At 42.6% G+C, this 13,679-nt stretch overlaps 1 protein-coding gene across 1 annotated transcript; it reads left to right on the plus strand.

The window, feature by feature from the left end:
• Window positions 1–691: 691 nt before the first annotated feature.
• Window positions 692–1,826, plus strand: LOC147982807 (uncharacterized). The gene has a single exon (XM_087539357.1). The coding sequence runs from the start codon at window positions 792–794 to the stop codon at window positions 1,566–1,568; it is 777 nt and encodes a 258-aa protein (XP_087395483.1). The 5' UTR covers window positions 692–791; the 3' UTR covers window positions 1,569–1,826.
• Window positions 1,827–13,679: the final 11,853 nt, after the last annotated feature.

Raw genomic sequence — 13,679 nt, forward strand, 5'->3', positions numbered from 1 at the left:
ACAAATTTGAAATGTGCAGCTACCGTAGATAGAAAATGCATCATGTGGGAAAAAAGAAATGATTCATTTCTTGAAAAAAATTTGATTGCAGTAAAAAATAAATCAGGTGGAATAAAAAAGCACAGCTGACTGGCAGAAAAGAAAATTTTAGTCGGGTGATGTACATCAAATCTGTTATATTTTGGACCCGAATACCCAGTGAATAAACAAACGCTTTTCATGGGAAATTAGGGTGGCAAAGTTTAGTTGGTGAGAATGGCAAACCCTCCTTAGTTTATTTTGAGTCAGAAAATTTTCATACTCGCCAACTAAATTTGTCATCCTCGCGTAACATAATTGAGATGAAAAACGTTGAATTTGCCATGCCTAAAAAATTGATGTTAGTATATGTTTTGCATTTTCGTATATTTTTTGTTTCTTATATGTGCTTTCTTGGTTGGCCCTGCTTCAACCATTTTTTGTCAATAGAACAGCTAATTGTTGCTTCACCCAAAAGAATATAGCAAACCTGATAGTATATGCATTTGCAATTATGAATATTTATACATCTAGCACACCTTCTCTAATTACATTATTCATCAATAATCTTATAACAACACTGTTTTAATTAATTATTTCAAAAAAACACCAAAGAAAGCTAGAAAGAGATCGTGTATATATATCCCCATCCCCAAGCCAAGATCCCACGCACGCACCCACACCCATGCACATATCATCCTCACCATCATCATCATCCCATCATCCTCACTAGTAGCACACATTTCTAAACCCAAAAACCCAAACGCTCCTCCATGGAGGACCACGGCGCCGGCTGCCACCCCCTGCTCCACGGCCACCTCCAGCCGGCCCACGCCGCGCTCGCCTACGGCCCGTGGGACCCGTCCCTCGCCGCGTTCGACGACGGCAACCAGCAGCAGCTGGAGTGCTTCTCGACGGCGTCGGAGCTGCGGGACGCGCTGCTGCGCGCGCTGGCCGAGCTGGAGGCGGCGCGGGGCGCGCACCGGGAGGAGCTCCGGCGCGTGGAGCACGAGGCGGCGCGGCTCGTGGCGTGCGCGGCCGCCGAGCGCGACGAGCTCCGGCGCCACTGCCACTCCCTCCTGCTCCTGCTCCACCACCACACCGCCGCGCAGCAGCCGCCGCCGCAGAGCGTGCCCGACCCGCCGCTCCACGGCGTCCTGGGGCTGGGAGGAGGAGGAGCGGGCGCCATGGACGAGGCCGCCACGTCGGAGGAGGAGGCGGAGGTGGAGATGGCGCTGGCGCGGCGGCTCCCGGAGAAGGGACGGCTGGTGGAGGCGGTGGTGTCGGCGGGCCCGCTCCTGCAGACCCTGCTCCTGGCCGGCCCGCTCCCGCGCTGGCGCCACCCGCCCCCGCCCGCCTCGGCCGACGTCATACCGCCCTTCAACCCCGGCCGCCCCGACGGCAACTACTCCCTCTCGTCCGCGTCCGCGTCGTCGTCGCCGGAGAGCAACTGCAGCGGCGGGAACGCCCCGCCAGCGGCAGCTCAGCCACAGCAGCAGCCGCACGCGCTCCCCTGCTTCCACATGAGCTCCTCCTCCTTCTGCATGTAGCGGCGGCACGTGTCATGCAGACCACTCATGGATCTGTCACTGCCGCTTGTACTACGGTCTACTACTACTACTAATTATAATCACGTCCGCGGTCTGGGATTAGTATAGCTACTTAGCTAGTATATATAATTATATAGAGTGGTTAATTAGTAATTAGCTGGTGATTGTGTGCGGTGTAGTATCAAATAATTGTTGTTGCCTGGTTAATATGTGTGTAATAATTATTAAAAGTGGGCAAAAATGCCATCACTTTGTCAGAGGATGTGTGTGTTTCAGTATGTATATGTGTACTCTTTGAGTGACCGCTGCACAAGAATGCGCTGGGTCGCAATGACGCGGGAAGGTGATCTCTGCATGGGAAGCGATCTCTCAAGCACTCACGTCCTTCGTTCGAGGTGATGAGCATGGCTACAGTGTATTTGAACTAAAGCCACGATAAAAATTATGGAACGCATGAAGTCCAAAATAAGCCACCCTTTGCTATGTACTCCCTCCGTTCCTAAATATTTGTCTTTCTAGACATTTCAAATGACTACTACATACGGATATATGTAGACATATTTTAGAATGTAGATTCATTCATTTTGCTTCGTATGTAGTCACTTGTTGAAATGACTAGAAAGACAAGTATTTAGGAACGAAGGGAGTAGATTTTAATTTGAACGGTTCATGGCATTCTTTTGGGAGCCACGAGGGGTTTTTATTCTGCCAAGGGTGATGAGGGAATTAACCAAGTCTATTCTGATTTTATTAATTGTTCATAGATATCCAAAAACATATTCATATTTTTGTTTCATAGCTTAGAAAAGATAAATCTTGCACGGATTCCATTGTACATGGTGTCAATTTGACGTTGAGAATTAGCAAACCAGTGTTCTTTATGGAGGCCCTTTTGTGGGAATGTCTCATGTAAGCACCCTTTATCTAGTTAGAGAATAGTTTATTTTTAGCTTTATTATTGGCTTTAAATTTGAACCAAATACCAAAAATCTAAAGAAATGCCCCTCATATAAACACCCTCAAGAAGTGGTCTTTGGCAGTTGTTCTAGAATTCAACAGCATAAATCCAAGATATTTTGAACAAGTGTGTGCAACCGTGGGTGAGATAATAGAGACCGTTAATTCATCTACAATAGTAGACAATAAGCAACATACAAAAAACATCACCATGATCATTAGTATGTCTTAGTCCATTAACCTTAAACATATTCTACATTTGTTTTCTTAAAGAAGGTTGAAACTCTCCGCCTCTGCATCATTGTGATGCATACAACCATTCTTATTGATTATTAAACAGAGTACGTAAGAAACACAAACCACTATGAAACCGTTACAAGATACGAAATAAACACCTACGAGTAAATCAACTTCTTCCATAGCAACGGCTTCATGGATACACCAGTTGAAGGCGTTGCTGTGAAAAAGTCGATTTAACTGACGAAACAACTCCCATTTGGTAACATATCTTACTCCATTAACCTTCGAACTTATTATACTTTAGGTAATATGTATATTTTGAAACATCAACACAAGGAAAATATTATGCTTCCCGAAGACGGGTAGCAACTAGCAATAGCAGCAGATGCACACAGCCAACAACGTCCGGTGTGTAAGCATGTAGGATAGCACCTAGCTGTTGCATCCTTGTATAGTAGCACGAAAATACTATGCAGTGATTGTAGCATAGAACTTTTCTTATTTCCTTTAGGGAGTAGCAGTACCATATGATACTTTTACTAGACCAGGTTCTGAACTTTGCTAGTGAGTAGCATATGGGACCAACATGGATTCCACACAAACATACTCTAGTTCAAACTTCAAACAGGCCTTGCTGCTTGCTTTGTGTCAGTGCAAATTGACCGGTGGGCCAAGCCTCTGTATTGACAGGCAGTGGGCCCTGCACCTCTCTGGCACAAGGTGGGGCCGTCTGTTCTTGCACTCGGTTGATCACAGCCGTTTATTTTCCCTTTCTCTGACGAAACAGCTCGAGTGCTACACAGTCACGCAGCAGGCACGCAACAGCGTGCGTTCAAACGGAGCATGCCTCGTATACCTTATACGCAGGTACAATGGTTCTCTACGTATACATACACACCTGGAATGAATACCGCAATATGTCTTTTCAATGTATTCACATACAAAATACGTAAGCTGTATTAGAAATATCATGGTGTGAGCACTGAAAACCAAATTTGTATGGAAAATAAAATCTGAAGATAATGTGTGAGAAGAAACTGCAAAGTTTTCTAGCGAGGCATATGCAAGCGTGGCATATGCATGGCGGCAGCATCGGATCATCCATACGTACGTACGTCCGAGGCCAGGAAAAGGAGGTAGAGAAAAGTGTATATAGCCTAGCCTCTAGACTACTTCATCCATACATCTAGAGTATATCCTCTTTAACGTTTTGGACTTTTTTTCCCTGTGGCTAGCCCCAGCTCAAGGGCCACCCAATGTGCAGCACATGGTGCACGCATGCTTGCTTGTTGGCTCGTTGCTCCAAGATATCTTTGAATATGTGTGGGTGATAAACTTGTGTGTGCATTACAACTTTTTCATAACATGCATGGATTAGTTTCCCATGGGAAGGAAAAGGGGAGGTCGTTCGTGTTCCATGGGAGGGATGCATGGTTGATCACTTGATCTCATGTTGATGATTTCTCCACGTGATTTCCTTGAGATGGTATATAAATATATGGTTATCTATGGGAAAATACCATTGAAACTACTAACAAAGAATATATGTATTCCAACAAAGGTTATATGAGTGTAAGGCACACCGATGTGCAAAATAAGCCATGTACTAGGTCGGTGCGGTGGTGGGTTAATGTTGGCTTGCTATAAAACCATAGCCCAAAATGTAATTGAAAATTGTAGGAAAAATGTCAAGAATTGTACGTGAGATTCCCGCTCGTCATGGCATGCCAATCCAACGCGTATATGGAGTGATTGATGGGTAGTTAACAATGAACCATCACATAGTTGTTTCCCACAAGCCGCATTTGCCAAATGGATTGCCAATGGAGTGTGCGTCGATGCACTAGTCGACACGTATCACTACACTAGCGGCGATGTGACTATCGTATATTTTATGTCTATGCAATTATAATGGTACACTTTTATACTGGCAAAGTGGTTGATGCACATCCTACAATCCCATATCTCTCAGGACCACAAGGTCCACTATAAATTTGTAGTGCTCGGATCAAGCTTACACCCACCTTTGGATGTAAAACCACATGTAAAAGAGAAAAATTTGGCACTATGCATGCTAACCTCCAAATGGTGTCATAGGTGCCATGTGAGTAGCAACACACCCCCACATGCTTGCTATGGCTTATCGACCTTGCACACTCAAAAAATCAGCCTCTCCATGGACATGCGTGCTGCCTCCCCTTAGCCTCTTTTGGACTGGTCCATAGCAACAAGGGAGGAGGATAATGCCATTGCTATTGCTACACTGCCAAACAATGTGGTGCATCTAGAAACATGTGTACCACCCTAGCTAGATCCATTCATGCATCTTTAGATTTATTTTTATTTTTATTTTTGCTCGCCAGTTTCTCATGAAAATCACTATAGTGCGAATCACATCCAGGATATGTGTATCAAAATTGCTCATGAGTCACTGGTGTGCCAATCACATCGTGTATCAAATAAGGGGGGAGCAGCATGGTGAGGAATTGACTAGTGATACTCTAGCTGCATAGGTAGCCATGAGAGCTATGCTCTCTGCTTTCCGAAAAGGAGAAGAAGGGAGGAGGGAGCAGAGATATAAAATCTTTTCAATCATAGGCTACATAATTTTTGCTCACTAGGCACTTGTTTCTGTCTCAAGGCTGCAATCACAGCGTACGTGCTGTCCTTGCTCTGCACTGCCCTGCTTTATCTTGAATTTTTTTGTGTGTGTGTTTTTAAATTTGTTTGGCCTCGGAGAAAGCAGGACCCTGCCACTCAAGTGCTGCGAGACTGCACGGGTATGCATGCTACGTGGATGAGTGGGCTGGATATCATCATATATAATAATAATATCTATCTGATTCCCTCATTATTTATTTATGACTTTTTTTAGATGGTTCTAGAGTATACATTTTTTGTGAGAGAATGTAGTATGCCTGGGTTTACAGAGTTGAGGTGGTTCTCTATGGATGTTTTTTCACATTAGTTTTGTAGCATTGTGAAGAAAACATTTATTCAAAAGTTTTAAATTCAGGTAGTTTTCTCAGGAAAGGTTGTTGACATGCTTCTGCCCACAGAAAGGTACCACGTTTGTACCGACTCAAGTTGCCAACATGATTATAGTTACCCCATCCTTGTGACAGCTTAAATTTATACATAATATTGTTTTGAAGTTGCCGTATATATGTATTTTTAAATGTAGTTGTAGAACTAAATGCACATTCGCCCTCGGGAGCAACAAGCTAGTTTCGCTCACATCGGAACTCTTCTATGTGCACGTAGTTTTAGTTTCTAGACGGACAGAATTAAACCATGGAAAATTCGTTGGTGTAAAATAGGGAGAAAATCAAGTAAGGGCATGCATGCATGGTTCGACGGTATGATATGGTTGGAGGCATTTGGAAGATGCACAGGCAAGTCATGTTTGCTGGATGAAAAATAGAAGTGTGAAACATGCACAAAGCTGGCATCTTGAGAGGAAAAATAAAAGAGTTGTGCAGTGCAGGTGAGCATGAAAGACTTAAGGGCATCTTCAACACAGACCCTCAAACCGTACACAACCGTCCCAACCACGCGGTTCAGATGAATTTTACCATCCAACACGCTCATGTATCCGTCCGCTGGCTTAAAATACCAAAAGGAGGTCCAGCTGGTGTCTTGAGAGAAAAAAAGAGAGAGCTGTGCAGTGCAGCTGAGCACCAAAGGGTTAGCATACCAAAAGAAGGTGCAGCTTTTTTAGTGATTCTATATTTCTATGAGTATGTCTCGACCAGTAGGTAGAGCACCAATTCAAGCTGCATCAAGTCGTTTGAAAGGGAATAAAAACTACAGAAACTACCCCCCAAAAAAAACCAAGCTATATCAAGACTAAGTCAAGTTCCTTTACTGAAGGAGTGAGAATACAGAATTTACACCACCTAGGTTCGATTCTCAGACATGAATTTACCGAAAAAGGCTTTCGCCCCGCTTTATAAATAAAACAAACCGCCAAGAGCACATACAAGACTAGTTCAACACACACACCCAAGTCACACAAATAAGGTCCAGAAGTATTGCTGAGGGCATACCTCAACAAGCCCAAAACATACACGGCATAAAATAGACAGCTCAGCCGGGGCCAAGGCCGAAGCCGGAGCCGGAGAGCAACAAACGACTAATCAGGCTCAGGAGGATCAGACATGAATTTACATTATAGGGTAGTTTTCTTACACACAAATATAGGTTTTTTTTATACTAACGCTATTTTTCTAATAACTTTTCATTTTTTATGTTTTATGTGATCCAGATGCATCATTTTGTTCCTCACTCTCAGTTTTCATAAATCTTATGCACCTAAAATTGCATGTAATTCGAACGTTGCGTGTTTCAAAGTGAGAAAATTTTAGTATAATGTCCTGTAATTAAGATGTATAAGTTAATGTGAATTGAAGTGAGATAGGAACGATTAGACATGTTGATGCACATATGCTTATTAGAAAGGTGACTAAAATGTAGAAGACCCTCAACTTAAAGTGTAGCACTAGTGTAGAACTCATGCTTTGTTCCGGTATGATTAGATGTTTTCAGTGAATTTATTACAAATACTTATATATGAAATTGTATTTTTAAGGAGTTGCATTTTTTTGAATTGTATAAAAAACGCAAACAAACTGTACTTTGCTTTTTTGAGATAGTTAAGTCTATTTCATTGGCCTCATTTTTTACGAAGTTGCCAACTAGTTTTTGTAACGTGTCAATATACAATTATTATGAGTCTTTTCATTATTTATTGATAATGAATAGATCGAAAGTTTTTACCAAAAAAAGGACCACATGTCTTTTTCATGAAGATGCATCTATTTCTTAAAGGGTGTGTCTTTCCACAAAGATGCATCCTTTCACTAAGGGACATGTCTTTTTAATGAAAGGACATATTTTCACCATGCGGCGTGCCTTTTAACTCAAGGACAAGATTGTTTGTATCCTCTAACTTTCAACATCTACAAGACTTGTGCTACTAAGGTCGACCCTGAGGTGGCAAGGGGGGTGGTCGCCCGAGGCCTCCGAAACAAAGGGGGGACCTTCCCAGGTATGGGCGGGCACGGAGCAGAGAGCATCCTTGTCCCAATCGTCACTCGAGCACTAGAGACCTGTTCAGTGCGTGTCTCCGGGAAGAAGAAAGCTGAATCAGTTTTCCTTTTAGCAAACTGGGTCTTGTGACTTTCTCTAAGAGGAATGATATTAGTTAAGTGGTTGTGGGTCTCGGTAGTTTGGGCTAATACTGGCTCTAGTTCATTTTGGTGCTTTGTTTTGGGGTATTTCCTATATGGCACCTTGAGCCCCCAAGCCCCCTTCGAGTTGGGTCGGCCCATATACCTTTTTTTTCCTTTTCTGTTAAAGGTCAAAAAAGGGCGCGCGCGGCCGACAGGATCGAACTCGACATCCATTTGTTCAGAGAGAAGCGTAACACCCACTAGGACATCTCAATGCATGTGCACATGTACTTCTTTTTAATTCCTTTTTCAGTTCACGGAATTTGACTTTTTTCTTTCTTTTCATTTTTTCTTGTTCTTTTTTATTTTATCCTTTCTATTTATTTTTTGTTTTTATAAATGCGTGAACTTTAGTAAAATTCGTGAACTTTTATTAAAAATTGATGAACTATTTTTTCAAATTCGGGAGATATTTTAGAAATCGATGAACTTTTTCAACTTTATGAATTTTTTAAAAAATTGATGAAGTTTTTTCAAATTTGTGAATACTTTTTTCCAAAATCGATGAAATTTTGTTCAAGTTTGTGTACTTTTTTCAAAATTTATGAACTTTTTTTTCAAAGTTGATGATTTTTTTTTCCAAATTTGTTAAGTTTTTTTCCAAATATCTGAAATTTCTAAATTCGATGAACTTTTTTGAAGTTTGTGATTTTTTTTTCAAAATCCCGTAACATTTTTGAATTCACATACTTTTTCATAAAACACACAAATTTTATCTCAAATTTGAAATAAATCAGATCTATGATCAAAAAATGTATATGAGCGTTCAATGAGGTGAGTATGCGCGTGTATATGAGCGCTTGCGTCTGTACTGTGTTAAAAAAATGTGTTGGTTGGGGATCGTGCCCGGTTTGGTTGTACTACCACATGTTCCTTTTCTTTTAGTTTTCTGAACTTTTTTCTTTGAGAAAAAAAGTTACTATTTCTGGTTTACAACTCCTGCCTGTAACTCTAGGTTGTCAATTTTATGAATGTTTTTTTACATAAAGATTTTATTATCTTAAGAGCATTTTACATACACAAGCGTGAAAGGAAGCACGCTGGATACAAAGAGAGTTTTCCTGATTGAACAAAGCATAGCATCAATACATAAGCAACGAAACAGTACAGATCTGTTCTGTACTTTCAAAGCTAAGCGTGCAAGCTGATGAGCCTTGATGTTTTTCCCCTGCTAATATGAGCAATTTTTCGATGTTGGAAAGAAGGGCTATTTTGTATCTGAGCAAGAAGTGGCCTGTTCTCGCAATGCCCTCGAGCAGAGAGAATGTCCATCGCTTTTGCCGCCAAAGCTAGTACTGCGAAATCCGTGTAGAAGTGTGGATCTTGAATATTGAGTATGCCTGCTATCCTAGTTGCAAGCATGAGACCATAAGTCTCAACTTGAAGAGGAGAAGAAGCCGGAGGGGACATTGCCGCGCAATGTGAAGTTGCTGGATGCGATCATTATTTTGAATCCGGATGAAGACTCCAATTCCTGCCTGCTTAGAAATGTGGATTGGTTGTAATTCTCATGCAGCATCACAGAAGATTGTGTTGCCTGTAAAAGAATCCATATTTTGTATCTCCGACCGCATCAGTTGGTCCTGTAAGCAATGCTCACCATATCTTCAGCAAGGGTCTCTACCAATTTAGTTGCTTGTATAATTTTATGGATGTAAAATGAATGATATATCACAAAAGTCATATCATTAGGAAATAGAACATTAAAAATTTCTAACAATACAATTTTTGTACGACGCAATTCTTATTATAATGGTCAAATTGTTGATCTAGGGATTAGCATTTTCTTTTCGATCAGTAATATTATATCTGCATACATTCGAAAGTTTCTCTGATTGTTCTATTCGGAGACTGTGTAAGGACATTTCCCTACTTTGTGTTTTGGATGATGATGACAACCCTTTGTTGGTCTAATCTTGTGCTAAGTGCTTCAGGTTCTCGGTGATTAGGCTTACATCGGTTTGCTATTCTCTCTGGAAGGAAAAGATCGAAAACGGTGTTTTTCTATGTGTTCATCTCTTTGGTCGTAGGGAACCCATACTATTAAGAGAGAATCCACATTGAAAGGAGTTGGGAGAATCATTGCACGTACACTTCTGTCACACCCTCCTTTGTCTTCCTTGTTTTGTGTGAGAGAGAGCTCCCTTTCGTTTTCAACTGCTTACTGTGTTCTCCCAGCGGTTGTACCACTCATGCGAGCGGTTGTACCGCTGGCTCTTGGCACTAACCCAACCACCACCCCAGGGGTGATACCCTGGGGTTGAACAGCCCAGTCATGACCAAGCGGTTGTACCACTGCTTCCGGGCGGTTGTACTGCCACCATGCTTAAAATTGACTGCGGTGTGTCTCTGGCGGTTGTACCGGCCAAGTACCGCTGAACAACCGGTCCGGTTTCTGTTTTGATGCGGTACTTGGGCGGTGGTGGCCCGGTTGGTCCGCTTGTGCCCCGCACACCGGTACCTCCCGTGCCCTAAGAGGTTCTACTGCTTGGGACTTAGCCACCCAAGTGACCAAGGCCAGGCGGTTGCACCGATGCTATACCGCTCGATCACCGCACCCAGGGGTGTCACCCTACTGTTTCAAAGCGGTGGTTGGGCGGTTGTTCCGGTTGTTCTCCACAACCGGTACTACTGCATGTCCGCCAGGTTGTACCGCTTGGTAGGGTTCTGCAGGTAAACCGTGAGTCCCGGTTGTACCGGGACGAGGAGCGGTTGTACCGTTGCAGTGCTGTTTACGCAGTAACGGTTGGATTTTAGCGTTTGCTATATAAGGGTGGTTCTTCCACCTACCACATTCACCTCTTGCCTCTTTCACTCCACCATTAATGCCACTCAAGTTCTATTGCCCGATCTCTCTCTCTAGCCACTCAAACTTGTTGATTTGCTAGGGATTGAAGGAGAAGACCTAGATCTACACTTCCACCAAAGGATATTTGCTTCCCCCATACTTTCTTGTGTGGCTTTTGTTACAGCACCCTAGACGGTTGAGATCACCTCGGAGCCACATTCCATTATGGTGAAGCTCCATGGTTTCGTTGGGAGCCTCCAATTCAGTTGTGGAAAGAGCCAAAACCTTGTTTGTAAAGGTCCGGCCGCCGCCTCCAAGGGCGCCAATAGTGGAATCATGACATCTCGCATTGTGTGAGGGCGTGAGGAGAATACGGTGGCCCTAGTGGCTTCTTGGGGAGCATTGTGCCTCCACACCGCTCCAACGAAGACGTACTTCCCCTCAAAAGGAAGGAACTTCGGTAACATATCCTCGTCTTCACCGGCTCCACTCTTGGTTATCTCGTACCTTTACTTATGCAAGCTTATATTGTGTTGCATCTCTTACTTGCTTGTGTGCTCGTTGTTGTTGCATCATATAGGTTGCTCACCTAGTTGCATATCTAGATAATCTACTTTGATGCAAAGTTTAAATTGGTAAAGAAAAGCTAAAAAATGGTAGTTGCCTATTCACCCCCCCCCCCCTCTAGTCAACTATATCGATCCTTTCAGACTGTCACATCACCGGCCCCATGTGGCTATGTTGAGCGGGCTGTCGCCGAGAGAAGAGTGCACCCTGATGAGTGTCCAAACAACACAATGACCGAAAAGACATGTCTCCAACTCTTTTTTATATATCGTCAGTGGTTCCGTATTATAACTATGAAAAAAATTAATTTAAGGGCCTCATGTTCCACTTTCGCCCTGGGCGTCTAAAATCTAAGGACCGGGCCTGATTGCTACTCGACATAATCCAGCGACTAACATTATTAGAGAGGTGTGGGTTAACATGGATGTTGCATTCGATGTTAGTTTTAAAATAAACAGAGATAACTTCGATGCCTTAACTAATTTTTATGTGATTTTATCCTGAACCATCAATATCAGGCATATTTTTATCTCTGACAGTAGTCAAAACAACATATGGCGGGTGGTCAATGTTTTGGTTACGTCACTATGGCATGGATCCCACATGGCATTGAGCATCCGATCCTCTCTTTCACCTCACCATCTCTCTCTCTCTCTCTCTCTCTCTCTCTCTCTCATGCAAAGACCCACTAAAGCCACATAAATTGGCGGAAAGCAAGATTTCACGTAGGAATACCGCTGTCTGGGATGGAAGTTGCCTGTGCATTAGAAGTTTAGTCAAACCACGTTAAAAATAGTTGCGGGGTGAAAAATACACTTATCTTAATAAGAAAACAACTTATAGCAACTTATAAATAGACAATTCTATTTCTTGGATTTTCCGTCCATGTTATAAATTGTAGAGACATCGCTTAATTAAGTAGTACTTAGAAAAGTACAAAAGGATACATAATGGAAATTTTGCACATCAATATTTCGCTTTTTTGGAAATGGAATCCTTTTAATTCTTCTTCATGTGGATGTTCAACTCCTGGCATGTGCATCAAACGTACGCGCGACCCTCTCGAACATAGCATGCAAACAAGGACAAGACTGATAAAAAAATAAGTTTGAGTCACCAAAGGTAAAATAAAAGAATAAATATCTTGCATTGAGTAGGTCCAACTTGGAGAGAATCCACCAGATAATCGAACCGACCACCACTCAACCAGTCTACCCCATCGTTAATCCCGTGGAGTAGGGACCACGTGTGGGGCTTGAAAGTCAGAGAAACAAGATTGGCAAGTGCTCTCAGAACGCTCGCATGTAGCGACACATAAACATGAAAAAAAAATTCACTAACAAATAAGGCCTTAACACATCATGTATATATGATTATATAATACAAATGATTATTTAGGATACATTGGCTCCAATGTAAACATCTATTGAACAAATATAATGTGATGTCGTGAGGTGGAGGGGGGCCAGGGCCCCCTACCTGGCATGGAACAAAGTTGCCTTTAGGGCTGATGGTTTTCAGGCATCTACCCAATGCAAGATATTTATTCAACAAGGCCATCGGTGAACTGATAATACCTTTTGCAAAGAAGGCAGCAGAATCCCCACAAATGTTACCATGGGACAAGAGGATTTAAAAGAAGACGCAGCTCATGGGACGTTGCAGAGTGTTGACGAAGATGCGTGATAGTAATTGTCATGCCTATTTGGAGGATTTGGTGGATGTACCTGGGCTAGGGCAACATGGCGAATCGAGATATGCATTGCACTGTGCATCTGTGAGTTCGAGCCATACCCCTTCTTCCGCATTGGAAAAGGTGAGCATATCCTTTTTCTTTGACTAATGTGTGAACTATATGAAGGAAACAAGCATTTTTGGGTTGTGGTGAGTTGTGTGGGGGTGCGGCGATAACCACACTATGGCTCATACTTCTACTTTGGTGGAGGTTGGCGGTACGGTTTCTTCTTCATTCATAAAGACCCAGCTAGTCATTATAGCATCGGCAATGCATGTTCCAACAATTTGAAAGCACGGAAGGTCCTTTAACTAATGTGTGAACTATATGTGAAAGCAAGGGTTTAGTCTTTGACTAATGTGTGAACTATATGAAGGAAACAAGCATTTTTGGGTTGTGGTGAGTTGTGTGGGGGTGCGGCGATAACCACACTATGGCTCATACTTCTACTTTGGTGGAGGTTGGCGGTACGGTTTCTTCTTCATTCATAAAGACCCAGCTAGTCATTATAGCATCGGCAATGCATGTTCCAACAATTTGAAAGCACGGAAGGTCCTTTAACTAACATAAGGTGGGGGGAGGGTGGCCAA

The sequence above is a fragment of the Triticum urartu genome, chromosome 2A (genome assembly GCF_056163025.1).
Source record: "Triticum urartu cultivar PI428250 chromosome 2A, HENAU_Tu73, whole genome shotgun sequence".
Classification (NCBI taxonomy): Eukaryota; Viridiplantae; Streptophyta; class Magnoliopsida; order Poales; family Poaceae; genus Triticum; species Triticum urartu.

What these genes read in the sequence shown, in the direction of transcription:
- LOC147982807 (XM_087539357.1), top strand. Translation starts at nt 792, where the DNA reads ATGGAGGACCACGGCGCCGGCTGCCACCCCCTGCTCCACGGCCACCTC.